The sequence below is a fragment of the Triturus cristatus genome, chromosome 4_2 (genome assembly GCF_964204655.1).
Source record: "Triturus cristatus chromosome 4_2, aTriCri1.1, whole genome shotgun sequence".
Lineage (NCBI taxonomy): Eukaryota > Metazoa > Chordata > Amphibia > Caudata > Salamandridae > Triturus > Triturus cristatus.
The window spans coordinates 33247557-33265048 of NC_140586.1; the positions used below are offsets into that span (position 1 = coordinate 33247557).

The 17492-nt window shown below is 51.1% G+C and overlaps 1 protein-coding gene across 1 annotated transcript in view; it reads left to right on the forward strand.

Annotated features, from left to right (window-relative positions):
* ESYT1 (extended synaptotagmin 1) overlaps nucleotides 1-17492 on the forward strand; it is a 429479-nt gene that overhangs the window by 220914 nt on the left and 191073 nt on the right. Inside the window, exons 13-14 of the mRNA XM_085600294.1 lie at nucleotides 3329-3424; nucleotides 3699-3770. Coding sequence (XP_085456420.1) covers nucleotides 3329-3424; nucleotides 3699-3770 — 168 coding nt within the window. The remainder of the gene's footprint in view (nucleotides 1-3328; nucleotides 3425-3698; nucleotides 3771-17492) is intronic.

Genomic DNA, 17492 nt, shown 5'->3' on the forward strand with positions numbered 1-17492 from the left:
CGTCAGTGCGGGGAAGGCACTGCCGGTGCTGACAGCAGACTAGAGTTAACATCTCTAAGTGGCTCGTGCCTTCAACAGAGGTCCCTCCCTTGTACTTACCTCAATAAATTAAATCCCCCCTTGGGCATAGTCTTTTCCCTCTTATTAAGCCTGCTAACTGTTTGGACGAATAACAGGTCACCAAGGGCAACCATAGGTTATTCCATGTTGTTGCTCACTCTATGTGGGCTCAATCCCTTTCTGCAGGGACTCGAGTCTATGTGCGATGCTGGACAGCGATAGCAAAGATCACAGAAGAGCGCCTACTGACATTTGAGATTATGTAGCGCTATACAAGGTCTGTCATGTGTTTATAAAAGTGAGCAGGGTCGACAGCCCTAGAGCCAGGTAATATGGGCTTGCGGGACTTTTCCATGGACCTTCTTTGCATGTGTGTAAATCGTGAAGGGCATGCGCGTCACCATGCCTCACAGTGGAACTGCTCATACGACCAGACTATACCAACAAGTCGCTGAACATGGCTTTTATGTAAAAGCAATAAAAGTAATGAGTAAATTAACAGTGGAGAGGTCTTGGTGGGGGCTCATCTTTAAACGAAGTCTACACATATGCTTGCAGTAAGACAAATGTGGTAGGCATGAGGCGCCAATTACTGACAAGAGTGTCCCAGCTAAAGGTACTACTGTTCACAGACCCTAGTGATCGGGGTGTACCTATCAATAGTGCGGCAGGTGTGTAGTGGCAGCAGGGACTAGGGGTATGAGGGGGCACTGCCCCTCAATTAGGACTTTTTAATACAGAAATGGGGGGAATGACAGATTTGTTTTCCTTGCTTGCATAAGGTACCGTTGCCACGTCACTGCTTGTGATTCACAGGTCACGGTTATATAGTATGTCGAATGAATCCAACCCATATTTGCAGGATATTGCAACTCTGAAGAACCCCATAGACGCCAGGGCCAGACAAGGGAGCCGGTTATACCTGCACATTGACGGGAACTGGAAGAACCTGCCGGAGCCCCGCTTCAAGAAGCGGGAACAGCCCTCGGGTCCTTGGCAGGCTTCAACAGCGCAGGGCGGCTCGCGGGTGTGACGTGCCAGCAGGAGCACAGACCGCCGAGCTGCTGCGCGCGCACCAGCGCGAGACACCGCCAAAATGTTCCTCTTTCCCAGGTTCGGGCATGAGTAGTACATTCACTCCAAGTTAACTCTTTAATTTCTGGGAGTTATAGTCATGGTTTTATAACTGGATTATGGGGACAACAGACGGAAGAATACACCCTCCTGTAGGTGAGTTATGTACTCAGTTAATTGGGAGAGCTGCGAGTTCTGTTTTCGCGGCACGTGAGTTGAAAGAAATGCACTTATTTTCAGATTCTAAACATAAAATCCAGGCCCCTTAACTGAGACCACAGACCGGAGCCCAGCGCTTAATTGAGAGGCCAGACCCTGGAGAACAGGGATAGCCCCCCCCCCCGCCCCCACACACACACACACACACACACACTAGAACACGACAGAAGGTAAAATACACTCATTTCACATTAACAGACTGCTCCGGTTATTAATTAAAAAACAAGTTTAGGAACGGTGTCCGGTGAAAATTTGGCAAACAGCTCAAGGCAATCTGTCCCTCCAAACCCGACAACATTTCCCGGAAAGGGGTACAGATAGGGGGTAAACAGGAAAACAAGCACTCCCCATAACGTTTTCGTTTGGCTTTTTCTGCCATCCCACTTGGACAGCCTCGCCTGCTAAAAGGTTTCTTATCTTTATGGGGCCATGTGTTTGGCCCCATAAAGATAAGAAACTCTTTACTTCAGAAGGAAAGCAGGCGAGGCCATCCAAGTGGGACGGCAGAAAAAGCCGAGCGAAAACGTCACCAACAGCTCCTTCCCAATGGCTGGCCGCTGTTTAGCATAAACGGTGACACTGGCCAATGGGAAAGAGGGGCGGGGCTTAAAGCCCTTTACTGAAAAATCCCCAAAACGTTAAATCTCACCAGGAGACTGCGCATGTGCGCAGCCTACGCTAGCGAGATCTAAAAACGTGTCTTATTGGTATCCACAAGTGGCCTCCTACCACGCATTGCCAATCTATATTATTCTATTCATAATATTGTTCGCATCCGACAGGCAGGCTATTTTTATGTGTTAGGATTGCATGTATGTCAGGTATTGTGGTGCTGGCCCGGACGAGATATGTCTTGATAATGATGCGTATGACCTCGTTTAAGATTCATAGGCCATGATGTAGCAACACATCCAAGCAATTGCACACTGGGACCTATCCATATGTCTCCTACGAGATGTATGTATCTGTCGGCAGGAATAATGTGTTAGAATTGCTTTCATAATATTGACACATATCCTATTGTTAGTTGCATGTGCTTTATATTTCTGTGGTGGACATCTGAAACTGTTGCATAGAAATGTAATGCCAGTTATGATAAAAAAGGAAAATACCAATATATTTAAACAAAAAAATTAATGGGCCACTCTCTTATTGGAATAAATATCCTTGGGATGAGCACAGCTCTCAGGCATTTAGATATGTCTCCCTCCTCTCATTAGTAGATACCGGATTATACTGTCTGTGCCTGAATTCTTTGGTCACCTGCAGGGAATGGCATAGCATCCCCTTACTAGGCACTGGTGTTTGGTAAGCCATCAGTAGGTGAGAGCACATACTAACCTCTCACTTTGCTCAGACACTTAGTTTTTTGTTCCAGTACAGGGTGGCCTGACACTCACTTGTCATAGATACTTCTCACAGGAACACAGTGTAACAGCCGTTAGTAAATCACAATATAGATATTGAAGAGCATAATTGACGAGTAATTTTCTGTTAGTGTATACTTTTTGGCACTATCATATTGTTATGACTATGCACACAGCGAAATATAGTTGGGCTGTATAGACGTATTACCTTAAAAATTAGTATGGGTTATTAGTGAGGTACTAAACCCTCTAAAATGAGTTGTCATAAATCATATAGCATGTAGAATTGTCTTAAAGAGCAATTAATTGAGGAAAGAAATCCCCCCTCCTCCCCATGAAAACCATACTACAACCTTACAGAATCTTTGCTGAGGCCAGTACTCTGGCCATTTTATATTATGCAGGACAGGGCCCTAGCACATGCAACGAATATGGTCCACCATACTAGTAACCAAGTGACTAATTCCTTTTGGTCCTTAGTGTTGAATCTCCAGTCTGTATGTGGAAAGCTCTGCGAATGAGGGGCGGCTCTTCTTCACCTTACAGGTGTGGAAATGCATTGGCTCATCTCACCTCGCCATGACAAGTCCTCTTTGCTGCTTTCACAGGTGCTCCTCAGGAACAAGGAAGTCACTGCCAAGACCCGTGAGGAGCCTTCATCAGCCTTCCTTGCCATTTATCTTCACAAGGCAGAAGACCTTCCAGTGAGTACTATTACATTGGCATTGTATGAGGCAACTCAAGAAATGTTCAGGGGGATGCTGTGTTCCTCATTCTTGCCATCGTACAAGGCTTCACATGCTGGATTACAGTATATCAAGGCAAGCGCCTTTTTTGGAGTGGGTAGGGTGAAATTCACAAGTACGTGGCACTCTACAAAGGATACCAAAAGTGCAGGAGCAAAGTTGCTCATCAGTCATTTTATTTTTTCTCATCTGCTAAGCTTTCCTCACAACCCTCTTGGTCTTTTGCTTTCAGACAAAGAAGTTGGGAAAGAATCCGAACCCCATGGTACAGTTTTCTGTCCACGACGTGACGAAAGAGAGCAAGGTAATCTTCTGAATACCAATACAGACAGGGACATGCGTTTGTCAGAGCACAGCTGGCCTTTGCAGCATTGGTTGTGGGATCATGCATAGCTGTTGGAGCACCACTGTGAGAGCTGTTGCTAATCGTGTAGGAGATCCAGCAACAGGGGATCGGCAGGAATGGGATCTGGAGAGCTGGCAGTGGGGCAGCTGTAGTGATAGATATTATCATGTTGCTTTTTTGATCTGCTGGGAATGATCTGATTACTGGTAGTGAAGGACATTTAAAGACTGTATGAGTTCTGGATGTAGGATAGCTATAATGTGTGATTTATAAATGAGGGCTTCGGAGATCTGTTGCCAGTGAAGTTAGTGCTGATCATGAAAAGCTTGTAGTGAATGACTGTCGAAGCTGGGTTGCCCAGTGGGGTAATTCTTCCACCACCATGCAAAAATAAGCTCCGAGCAGGGGAGCACTGTTTCTCCAAAACAGCTCAACCTACCTCTTAGTGGTGTGGAACTGAGATGGAAGGCTCCTTCAGAGAATGCATGTTAGGGGTCATCAGTACCAACACACCACTCGAGTCAATAAATCACTCCATAAGGCTCCCAAACTAATTTAGTTAAAGTAAAAACCATTTTAAGACTAACATAAGCTCAAAACAACATTTGGATCAGTCACTGCAAAGATGTACGATTCCACACTTCTCTGTTCTGCAAGGACCTCACAGAAAGTGCCTTTCTGACAGAGACTTTTAACTGCACATTGTAGGAAGCTGGCTTAATATGCAGTGTACTAAAGAGAGGTACACTATGTAGAAAGTCCAGACGACCCATATTGGCGTACAGGGTTTAAATTAATAATCTCAAATGGTCTCTTTGTGGTAGTGTGGGCGAGCAGTTTAGGCTTATCAGAGGTGTAGGAAGCTGGCTCTTTATATAGTGTACCAAAAAAGAGGTGTACTGCGCATAGAGTCTAGATATTCCCTTTTGAGTGGACAGGGGCTTGCTCTAGCAATCACAAGGTGCTCTTTTAGGGGTAGTGGCGTTGAGCAGCCTTAGGCTTATTAGAGAGGAGTGTTAAACATCTGCAAATACACACAGTCAATAAATGGTGTATACGCTCAATAAGGAGATCCACACCACTTTATAAAAATAATACATATCTTCATATATATTTAGTCACCAAAATCAATACGATCAGGTAAGTAAGTTTTGTGATAGAAATACTTTCCGTTTTTAAAAGTCTGCAATTTTCTCCTTTTGAGGAAAAACAAATACTGCATAGAAGTTCTTTACAGAGACTTACAGGACCAATCCTTTGGATTTAAAGTGAGTACAGGGCTAGGTCAAAGGCAGCACCAGCAGTTCACCTTCAGCAGCACTAGGGAAGCCGGGTGCAATGGTGCAATTAGTGTCGGTTGTTAGTCAATGGGGATAGGTCCGGTCAAAAAGAGACTATAGGTTTGGTCTGGGAGACCAGTGAGGCTGAACCAACAGGGGGGCTCAAGTCTTGCGGTCCTCTTCTCCGTGGGCCATGGGTGACAGTTGCATAGATGCTTTGAGGCTCTGGGTTTTTGTCCCCGGGGACACTCGCGGTAGAGGGGGGCCAGCACAGTGGCTACAGGCAGCGTCAGGAAGTTCACAGTGGGGAAACCCAAGGTGGGCTTTGGGTCTGGAGGGCTGGGGAACCGCATTGGCACCGTCAGCCGACAACAACTCGGGCTTGGAGCGACGGGTGTGATGGTGCTAGCCGATGTGGGGTTTACACAGTCTGGATTCCTCACAGTTCTTTCTTTAGTACCTGCAGGGTGCAGGGGAACCACTCCACTGCTCCACAGGAGTTCCTGGGTTTTTGCAGAAGTGCTGGTGGTACTCTCAGGTTTTTGGAGGCACAGCAGCTTGCAGGATGAATCGACTTTGGTGCAATTGTTGGGAGTAGGCAAACAGGCCGGCAGGGTTGGCTTCAAGTCAGTTGCTTCTTCCTCACTTCTTGCATTTCGTGGCACTTCAGTCCTTCTTATTCTTTTGGGTTGGCAGGATCTGATCTCCTGGTGCCAGGGGCTCCCCTGAATACTAGATTTAGGGGTGTTAGGGGAGTGTAGGGTAGTAGCCAATGGGCTACTTACCCATGGGGTCACTCCGCCTTTATGACCACTTCATGTAGGAAGTGGGCATAACCCTGTCCCAGAGTTCCTAATTCTGCCATCACAAACAAATTCTGTTTCTTGCCTGTCCAGGTGCTAAATTGGACCTGGTTGGGGGGTGGGTGGGTGGGCATCCCTTTGAGGGAAGCCAGACTTGCATACCAAAGGCTCTTTGAAGCCTCCTGCCTTGGAATGCTAATTTGCTGGTTAACCAATGGGTGTAAACCCCCTATGCCCTAGCAGGCTTTGTTCCTGACCTTTTGAGAGCAAAGGCCCTCACCGCTGGGGGTCAGAAACTCATCTGTGGTGGCAGGCTGCCTAGGACCAGTCAGTCACCACACTAGTAGTTGGTAGGTTTTCAGGGGGCACCTATAAGGTTTGATACGAAACATCTTTGGTTTCAGTAAAGCCATCATGTTGCTGTTGAACTTGTTTTTGACCAGTGCTCAGCACATGTACTTAAAATGGCTTACCTGATCACTTGTACTGGCAGCAATTGGACTGACCAGCATAGGGGCATATCTGCTCATGCAATATGGTGGACCCTGCCTTGGGCTGCAAGGCCTGCTGTAGGTGTGACTTACCCAGGCTGCATGTAGTGTCTGTGGGCGTGGCACCCAGGGATGTGTGTCATGTTGTGTTTTCACTTTTGCCTGCACCAAGACACGCAGCCTGCAATGGCAGTATGCTTGTGTTTGGTGAGAGGTCACTCAGGGTGGCACAAATCATGCTGCAGCCCTTAGGGACCCTCTGTAGTACCCCATACCCTAGGTACCAGGGGTACCATCTACTAGGGACTTACAGTGGGTGCTAAAGTGTATAGCCGATTGAGTACAAGCGCACAGTTTTTAGTGAAAGAGATCTGGCACTGGGGACCTGTTTAGCTGGAAACCAGTGCACTTCCAGTCAAATTTGCATCGAATACCAGGCAGAGTGGGAGTGACAATGTCAAAAACGGGTACTTTCCTACAAGAGGGTAGTGTTAAGCATTTGTTTTACACAGAGACTCAATAAATGAGACACACACTCAAGAAGAAACTCAAGACCAATTAAGAAAAATAACATCTTTTTATATAATTTTAGACACCAAGATTATCGGAATCAGGTAAGTACTTTAGAAGTTATTATATTTTACAGTAAAAATAGTAAAAAATGACAGCTGTCAGATTTGAGGCATGAGCCTCGAACGCGGTAATGTTATCCTATTGAAGAAACACACAATGCATAGGTACACTTTCAGACGACTTACAGTGCTGTTCTTCTGAACTTAAGGTAAGTAGGGGCTAAGGTCCGAGAAAGCACCAAGAGTTCAAGTTTACCTGCCCTGGGGTGTCCGGGTGCAGAGCTGCTTTACGCGGCTGTAGCCTCAAATGCTACCCGTTAAAAGTCAATGGGAAAAGTGCTTATAAGTAAAAGGCTGCAAGGGGAAGACTGGAGGATCAATACCACAGAACCGGGGTCGTGGGACCACAGAGACACTTGGTTTGCTTGAGCTGGAGAGCTCGGGTGCAGAGGTGTTTTTTCTGGCGGATCAGTGAGTTTAGATGCTCACGGTTCTTGGTGTACCCGCAGAAGAGGAAAAAGGAACACTGCAGGGCCGCTCATGGTGTGGAGCTGCCTTCTCTCGGAGTACCTCAACATGCAGGTATGATTTGGTGGCGGTGGTGTTACGACCGAACACAAAAAAGCGTTGGTGCTTGCAGCTGCTTCAGTACCTCGAGTATTGATGCAGGGTGGCTCCTGGGGTCCTGGCACCTCCAAACTTGGCAAGAAGGCAGATCTGACCTCCAGGGTTTGGGAAGGGTGTTCCACTTCCGGATAAGTCGGTGTCGGTGATTGCTAAGAGAGCAGCAGTCGGGCAGGGTTTTGTGCCAAAGTTAATGCTGGTCTACAGTTCTCACATCTTTGGCTCTTCTTGATCCTTCTTCCTCTTTCAGGCAGACAAATCTGAGTTCCTGGTGTCAGGGGGCCATCTAAATACTAAATGTAGGGGCGTTGAGGGGAGTGAAGGGTAGTAGATAATGGGTCACTACACCCCCTATATGACCATTACCTGTGGGGAGTGGACATAACCTTGTCCCAGAGTTCCTAATTCCACCAAAAACAAGACGCTGGATTGTAGGAAGCTGCCTCTGTATATACTATACCAAAATGAGGTATAGTGTGCACAGAGTCCTGTGGAACCCCGAAGGTAGGCAGAGGTAAAAGTAGATCGCACCTTACTCTCGATATGTGGCAATGTGGCGAGCAGTAAGGCTTTATCTGAGGCTAGTGTTAAGCATTTGTTGAGCACACTCAATCAGCAAATGATGTCACACACTCAAAGACTGAACTCAGACCAATTTTGTTTGTATAAAAATATTATAAAGTTATTTTATTTCTAGAACCAAGCCAAGCCAGGCACAGGTTAGTGAAATAAATGCTTTGCAAAATCTTATGCAGTGTTTTACAATTGAATGCAAGTTCAAACACAATTGATTGAAATACAGGTAAGTTACAATGTCGAAATTACTTTTCAGATTACTTTTTAAGTTACTTTTTCTGCTCAGTGTGATACGCCAAGATATCACACTGGGACATATCCTAGAGAAAAGGTAAGTAAAATCAGTTTTGCACAGTTGTAGTTTTTCAGGTTTTCATACAAATCAACCCCACACTTAGGACTTTTTTCAAAGAAAAACAGTCAGTGTATTCCTATGGAGAGAAATGAAGTTATCGGCTAACAGATAAGTACTCGGTCTTTGGGGTTGAGTTTCTGGGGAAAGAACAAGGGTCAAGGATGCACTCTCAAAGCACCCTCAGCAGCACTAGCGCGGCCTGGTGCAGAGTGCTGAGGCCCAATATTATCCAATGGGGGATAGGAGGCCTCTGGTTGGCGGCTGCTTATGAGCAGGCCACAGAGTTGTGGGAGAAAAGCTTGTGATGTTAGGCTCAGGGCAAAGGGGGATCCGAGTTAGCACCCAAAGTACACCCGCAGCGGCGCATGGGCGGCACGGTGCTGTTTTGATGTCAGGTGCCCTGTTGGTTTCAATGGGGATTCTCCAGTTTCAACAAAGACTGCAGGCTCGGGGACAAAGATCTTCTGGAGGTGACCACCAGCTGGAGAGGTAAGTTGGGATGCCTGGGGATGCTGGGACACCGTCGGTTGGGCCACCCAAGGCCGTGGGGCGTCGGGTGCAGGGGTGTCTTTAGGCGTCTGGTTTCTCTTACCAGCTTTGGTTGCGGTCGGGGGGAGTCTCCAGAAAGAGGCTGCAGGCTTCGCTGGGAGATTCAAGGTAGGTCAGATATCACCAGATCTATGGTCAGGATCTCTGGGGAGACCTCCTTGTGGTGTTGGGCCTATCGAACTCGGGCCGTGGGCGATAGGTGTAGAGTGGTGCTCACTCGTGGATATGGCCCAAGCCAGAGTTTGTGTGTCAACAAATCCGGTGTTCACAGGTGATAAAGTCTTTTCTGTGCAAGGTAGGGCAGGTCCTCGGGGTTCCTGAGGTTGCTGGCTGCAGGACACACTGGGTTTTCGCTTCTGCAGGTTTGAGGTGGGGACAGGCAGGTAGGGCTGAGACCAAGTCACTGGGCGTCCTCCTCTTCTTAGCTTCAACATGGCTGCTCGGTCCTTCTTCTTCTTTTCTTCTTGGTCGTTTCTTGTCTGAGGAGGCAAAGTTCAGTGGTTCCCCTAAATACTAGATTTAGAGGCGTAACAGGTAAGTAAAGGTTGGGACCAATGGGTCCGTTCCTTGGGGTGGGTACACCCCTATTATGCCACCCTCCAGTGGGTGGGGGGCATATGCCTCACTCTGGTTGGCTGGGACCCACCATCTGCAAGATGGCGGGACTGAGAGTTGTGCCTCACCTCGCCTCCTCCACCTGAGGGGTGGGCTTGGCAAAGGTGGGCACACCTCCCTTCCTCACTTGGTTTTCCCGCCGATTCTCCCGCCCTAAGTGGGGGTCAGAACCAGTGAGGGCCAGTTGGTGGAAGCAGCAAAAGGCCTGGGGAAGCTCACAAAGGTGGCAAGCCTTTGAAGCTTCCCCTTCGTGGACCCTGCCCATCCTGGGGGAGGAGGCTTGGCACCTCATCCCAGGATGTGCATTGTTTCAGTCCTTTGAGAGCAGCAGGCTTTCAACCCAGGGGTCCAGAAACATGTCTGGTGGTGGCAGCTGGCGAGCAGCCACTCAGCCTGGACACTAGTGTTAGGTCGTTTTTCAGGGGGCATCTCTAAGATGCCCTCTGTGTGCATTTTTCATTAAATCCCACACTGGCATCAGTGTGGGATTAATGTGCTGAGAAGTTTGATACAAAACTTCCCAGTTTTCAGTAAACCTATTATGGTACTGTGGAATTTAATGTGCTGAGAAGTTTGATACCAAACTTTCCAGTTTTCAGTAAACCTATTATGGTACTGTGGAGTTTGTAATGACAAGCTCCCAGCACCATATACTCTTAATGGCATTACTGCACTTACAATGTCTAAGAAATTGGCTTAGACACTGTAGGGGTACAGGGCTCATGCACCTGTACCCCCACCACTGGTATAGTACACCCAGCTAGAGGGGTGGCTGATCTATGCCAGGGCATTGGGTTGTAGGCATGACAGGGGTGTGTGCTATGTCGACTCTTCACTTTGTCCTGCACCAAAACATGCAGCATGCAATGGCAGCGTGTGTGTGTGTGTGTGTAAAGATAAAGGACATCCAAGGGTGGCACAATAAGTGCTGCAGCCCTTAGAGGCCTTCCCTGGCCACAATGCCCTTGGTACCTGTGGTACCATATACAAGGGGCTGACCTGGGGCCAGAGAGCGCCAATTGGGCTTTGTTTTAAATGCAGTTTTATGCAGTTTTAGGGAAAGAACATAGGCCCTGGGTACCTGTTTAGCAGGAACCCAGGGCGCACTCAGTCAAAGTACATCAGCAGTTCAGCAAAAAGTGGCGGCTACCTTGCAAAAAGAGGCCCCTTTCTTAAATGGATCTGTTCTTTCGTGGAGCACATCAGGTAGCCCACCATAGGAATGTTACTAACCTGGAGGAGCAACACGCCTACTTGCATAGTTAATTTCCTCACCTGTCCTGGTGCCAAATGAACCTGAAAGGCAGCAGGTGGCATCTCCCAGGTCTGAGGGAAGCCAGATCACATATCAAAGGCCGCAGGGGTTTTGAAGCACCTGGCCTTGATATGCTAAATCACTAGCCTAGCCATCCTGCTGGAGGAGGTGTGAACACCTTCCTTCGGAGTAGGCATTGTTCCTTTTTATGTTTATTTTTTTAAACTTTATTTATGATTTTTAGAAAGAAAACAAAAGAACATTCCAGCAGTGCATGCAGCATGTACAAGTTACAGTCTCTTCTGTACTCACTGTGCATTATTATAATACCATGATGTCAGTGTAAGCAACTTTTTAACACACAGTCAACATTCCCCAAGCCCTGTACTCAGGCTTACTGATTTTTCCAGCTGGTTCTTATAACATTTTCCTATGTTTCAAACACTTTATAATTCCAGCGTATTAAAACACCCGAGTTATCCCGATCAGCCACTGCCCCCAAGCGTATTTGTCAGCGTTCTGCATGCTACCGTTAGTTTTACTCAACCGACTCCCACTCTATCTTGTTCTACGGGCGTAGTATCTTCTGCTGCTTTTATCAGCAAATACACGTGGTATGGCCCCCATTTATCTTTAGGTTGGCTCTTGACAGGCATCAATGCATTATAGTTCTCTGATTATGTAGAACAGTAGGCCAGGTCTGTGTGCCATTCTGCCAATTTGGGTAAGGGGCCACGCATCCACCTCATTGCAATCCTACGCTTAACAAGTAATAGACCAATGAAGGCCAACCTGCGCACTGCTTTAGGTATGTCTCTATCAAACCCCAAGAGAGCAACCAGCGGTGTCTCTTTCACTGCCAGTTCCAGCATTTCCTTCAAAGCAATGAACACCTCACCCCAAAATGCACGGATCCCAGGGCAGTCCCAGGCCAGGTGTATAAAATTGGCATTTGCTGCTGTACATCTCTTTCACCTATCGTCTGCACTTAATCCGTGTTTATATAGACGCGCAGGGGTGTAATAAACTCTGTGGAGATATTTAAAATGAATTAATCTATGCCGTCCATTCTGCGAAAGTGACTTGGTATTGCTAAGAGCAGTGGGACCACTGTGCCTCTGTGATTTCTATGCCTAATTTTTCCTCCTACTCTAATTGAAATTTCTTCTTGATTTGGGTTACCTGCCCTTTTAGGAGTGTGTAAAGTATAGTGATGCCGTGCCGCGGGGACAGCGATTGTGAAAGATAGGTCAGTGATTTCATTTCTTGTGGTTCGGTCATGTCTGTGCCCAGGATCGCACACAGTGTCTGCCGCACCCTGTAGTACTGGTAAGTGTCTAATATAGTCACCCTTTGGGCATGAGAGGACACTTGTTCCCACGTTCTCACTACCCCGTCCAGGAATAGGTCTCCCATGTGTACTATTTTCAAGATATGTAGAGTGTGTAGTGTTGCACTATCACTACTAAGTTGGAGCCAATCGCACCTCTCTATGGGCAGTTTGGGAGAATATACTGTGTTCAGCTGTTGAGTGACTACTATTCTGGGCCGTTGAGAACCTGTGAACCCTACAAGGTCTATTATGTGGGGTTTACTTTGAGAGCCACCGGTTAGTAATATCTGAAAGAAACACGTTAGTTAGATTCCTCACCTTAGAATATCCCCAGGCGTCAGACTGGATCCGGAAGATTTTTCGTCAGCAATACCCCTTGCGCGTCGCTAGGCGTCGTCTGCGGCTCCGCGTCCGTCGTCGGCGTCGTGCGCCGGGATGACGTCGTCGGAGTACTTAGACGCCGCCCTCGCGCGCTGACGTCAGTTCTTCTTTTTTCCGCGCCAGTAAGCGCAGATCCGGGAGAGCTACCCCTTTTAGTCTTTTTTGACTAAATCTTTTTTGATCATTTTTGATCCTTGTCCGTCGACATCTGGTGCCGGTAGGATGCCTGGGTTCAAGGCTTGCGAGGATTGCCATCGACTGATGTCGGTGACCGATCACCACCGCCGGTGCCTCTACTGCTTAGGCCCCGACCACGACGCGGAGTCGTGCAACGACTGCCAGGCCCTGACTTCGAAGGCTAGGCGGGAGCGGTCCCGCAAGCTTCTCGAGCTTCGCCACTCGGCTCCGCGTCGTGCGCGATCCCGGTCCAGGAGGAGGTCCAAGGATCGCTCGCGGAGCCCTAGCCGACGCCATCGATCGTCCGGCTCCAAGTCGTCGGGTAAGTCCAAACGCTCAAAGAAGTCCAAGAGGCGACACCGCTCTTCGGACTCCCCTCGCCGGTCGCGCGACTCGGCCGAGGGTCAGGGTGGTTCCACCCCCGCGGCTCCGGCGGAGCCGCAGGTGCCGCGTCCGCCCCCATACCTTCCGGTCCCTGGGACTGACGCGGCGCCGGCGGAGATCAGTGCCTTCCTCTCGGCCATGAGGAGCCTGGCCCCGCCGTCGACGCCCGCTGGCGCGCCTTCGGGCCCCGCGGACTCGACTGGGCGATCTTGCCTGCCGGCGGCTCCGGCCCCGGCCCCGGCGCCGTCGACGACTCCGGTCTCGACGCCGCAGGTCCCCGCGGGGCCCATGCCTGGGCCTCAGTCGACGCCGGTTGACCTAGTCACTCCTCCACCGGCGCCGACGCCTGAACCACCGACGCCGTCACCGGCACCGCCGGCGCACACGCCTACACCTCCGGCGCCGCCGACGCCTTTGGCGCCGACACCGCCCCAGTTTAGCCCTCATCCGGACCCGGCGCCGCAGCGGCGTCGACCGACGCCGCATCCGACGCCGCTTGAGTCCTACCATCTCTACAGTCCGGTTCCGATCATTCCTCCTGTTTATCAGGAATCGGAAGAAGGGGGCGACTGGGAGGGGTTCGAGGACCCTCTGGCTGTTCAGTCACAGCTTTCTCAGGACTGGGCAGATGAACTGGGGGAGGCCAGTGGGCTGGACACCTCGCCAGACACTGGATTCACTTCTCCTCCGACCGTGGCTTCGGAGGAGGGTGCAGCATTTTCTGTGGTGCTGCGCAAGGCGGCCGAGGCCCTTGGGCTCGAGTTGCCTGCCGTGGCTGTGAGGACTAACATCCTCACTGAGGTGCTTCAAACCTCAGCAAGCTCCACTGAGCCTCTGCTGCCGTTCAACGAGGCCCTCACTGACGTTCTGCAGGGCACCTGGTCCAAGCCCTCCACAGTTCCTCCTGTGGATAGGAACGTTGCCAGGCGCCACCGCCCTGCTCCGGGCGACCCCAGTTTCCTGTCCCAACACCCCACCCCCGAGAGTCTGGTTATCCAGGCCTCTACCTCCCAATCCTCCTTCCCGACCGCTCCGCCGGACCGGGATTCCAAGAGACTCGAGCAGTTTGGCAAGAAACTGTTCTCGTCCCTTAGTTTGGGCCTGCGGTCCTTAAATACCGCCTGTCTCTTGGACCGTTATTCCCATTCCCTGTGGGATACGGTGGAGGACGTGCTGCCCCTGTGTCCGGAGGAGGTCCGGACGCGTCTTAACCAGGCTTTGGCCGATGGGAGGGATGCAGCACGGCACGCCATACGATGTGGGCTTGACACCACGGACTCGCTGGGTCGGGCGATTTCCACCACGGTGGCGCTCCGCCGCCACGCCTGGATGCGGTCCACGTCATTTTCTGGGGATGTCCAGACCACCCTCATGGACATGCCCTTTGATGGCACTCGCCTGTTTGGTGAGAAGGCGGACAGTGCGCTGAACCGCTTTAAGGACTCCCGGGCTACGGCCAAGTCCTTGGGCCTCTCGGCTCCGCGGGCGCACACCTCCGCTTTTCGCCCCTTTCGTGGCCAAGGAAGGGGCGCCTCCTCACGTCCGCAAAGCCACCAGCCGCAGAACCAACCTGCGCGCGGACGTGGCTTCCGCCGTGGCGGAAATGGAGGCCGACGTGGTCAGCCCACTTCCACCCCGGCAGCATCCGCCTCAAAGCCCTCCTAGTCCGAGCTTTCAGGCCCATACCACGCCAGTGGGCGGCAGAGTTCGCCATCACCTGCTCCACTGGCGATCCATAACATCGGACAGGTGGGTGCTGCAAATCGTCCGAAGGGGCTACTCCCTCCCCTTCGAGACGACCCCTCCAGCCATGCCACCGCAGCACCACCGTATCTCGGGGGATCATTTGAATCTTCTCCGCGAGGAAGTTTCGGCTCTCTTGGCCAAGGGGGCCGTCGAGCGCGTTCCGAGTCCAGAAGTAGGTCGTGGTTGTTATTCCCACTACTTTCTGGTTCCCAAGAAGGGCAAGGGGGGCCTACGCCCTATCTTGGACCTCCGGAACGTCAATGCCTTCCTCCGAAAGGAAAGGTTCAAGATGCTAACGTTGGCTCAGGTTTTAGCTGCCCTAGACCCTGGAGACTGGATGGTAGCGTTGGACTTGCAGGACGCATATTTTCATATCCCCGTCCTGCCGGCCCACCGGCGTTACCTGCGGTTCACGGTGGGCCAAGAGCACTTTCAGTTTACCGTGCTCCCCTTCGGCCTCACCAGTGCCCCTCGGGTGTTCACGAAAGTGTTGGCGGTGGTCGCAGCTCATCTGCGCAGATCAGGGGTTTCAGTCTTCCCCTATCTCGACGACTGGTTGTTGAAGGCGGGCTCGCCCCAGGCAGTCGTCTCCCACCTCCAGACTACAGCGGATCTCCTGCATTTGCTGGGGTTTTCCATCAACGTGCCGAAGTCACACCTGAGTCCCTCTCAGAAGCTCCTCTTCATCGGAGCATTTCTCGATTCGGCGCAGTTCCGGGTCCATCCACCGGAACAGCGGGTCCGGGATATACAGGCCCTGATTCCCATCTTTCGACCTCTATCCCGGGTTTCGGTCAGGCTAGTGTTGCGGCTTCTGGGGCTGATGGCCTCCTGCATCCTACTAGTGCATCACGCCAGGCGGCGCATGCGGGCTCTGCAGTGGGACCTGAAGTTTCAGTGGGCCCAGCATCACGGCAACCTGTCCGACCATGTCTTGATCTCGGAGGGCACTGCACAGCAGTTGCAGTGGTGGCTCACGGACCGCGAGTGGGTCAAGGGCAAGAGCCTCTCCCTTCCCCAACCGGAGCATGTCGTAGTGACGGATGCGTCCCTCCTGGGTTGGGGTGGCCATATGGGAGAGGCGGAGATCAGAGGCCTCTGGTCTCCGGCGGAGTCTCGTCTCCACATCAACCTGTTGGAGTTGAGAGCGATCCGGCTTGCACTGAATGCCTTCCTTCCCTCTGTCAGGGGAAGTGTCGTGCAGGTGTTCACGGACAACACCACCGCCATGTGGTATTGCAACAAACAGGGCGGGGTGGGGTCGTGGACCCTTTGTCAGGAGGCTCTGCGCCTCTGGACGTGGCTGGAACACCAGGGCGTCACCCTAGTGGTTCAACATCTGGCGGGCTCTCTGAACGCCAGAGCAGACGAACTCAGCCGCCGGTGCATGATGGATCACGAATGGCGTCTGAACTCCGAAGTGGCGCAAGGTCTCTTTCAGCAGTGGGGAGAGCCTTGGTTAGATCTATTCGCCACCGAAGAGAACGCGCAATGTCAGCAGTTCTGCGCGTTGGAATTTCCAAGGCGGCACTCGCTCGGCGACGCTTTTCGTCACGAGTGGAGTTGCGGTCTGTTGTACGCCTTTCCGCCTATACCACTTCTGCCCAGAGTGCTGAAGAAGATCAGGCACGACCGGGCCCAAGTCATCTTGGTGGCTCCGGATTGGGCACGAAGATACTGGTATCCCGAGCTACTCAGTCTGTTGACCGATCCCCCGATACGTCTGCCCCTTCGGGAGGATCTTCTGTCGCAGCAGCAGGGGACGGTCCTCCACCCGAACCTGTCCAGCCTCCACCTCCATGCGTGGAGATTGAGCGGCGGCAGTTGATGCCATTTGACTTGCCTCCTGAAGTCTGTGATATCATTCTGGCAGCCAGGCGTCCCTCCACAAAGTCGGTATACGCCTGCCGGTGGAACAAATTTGTGGCATGGTGCACAGCAAAGGCTGTGGATCCCCTTTCCGCCCCTCTTTCTGAGGTTCTCCTCTTCCTTCTTTCTCTGGCCCGGCAGGGCTCTGCCCTGGGCACCCTGAAAGGTTATCTTGCTGCCATCTCCGCCTTCTTGCGGCTTCCTGATCAGCCTTCTCTTTTCAAGTCCCCTGTGGTTACACGCTTTCTCAAAGGCATTACACACACGTTCCCTCCTGTCCCTTTTGTAATGCCTCAGTGGGACTTGAATCTGGTATTGACATTCCTGATGTGCGCTCCCTTCGAGCCTCTTCACAATTGTCCTCTTCGTCTTCTGACTCTTAAGACTGCTTTTCTGGTGGCCATCACCTCGGCTAGACGGGTGAGTGAGCTCCAGGCTTTATCTTCAAAGCCTCCTTTTCTATCTGTTCATCCGGACAAGGTTGTCCTTCGGCCTCGTCCCTCCTTTCTTCCTAAAGTGGTGACTCCATTTCACCTTGGGCAGTCTGTCACCTTGCCCACCTTCTTTCCGCCTCCGCATCCTTCCAAAGAGGAAGAGAGGCTCCACCGTCTGGACCCAAAACGTGCGCTCTCCTTTTATCTGGACCGCACAAAACAGTTCCGGGTGGACG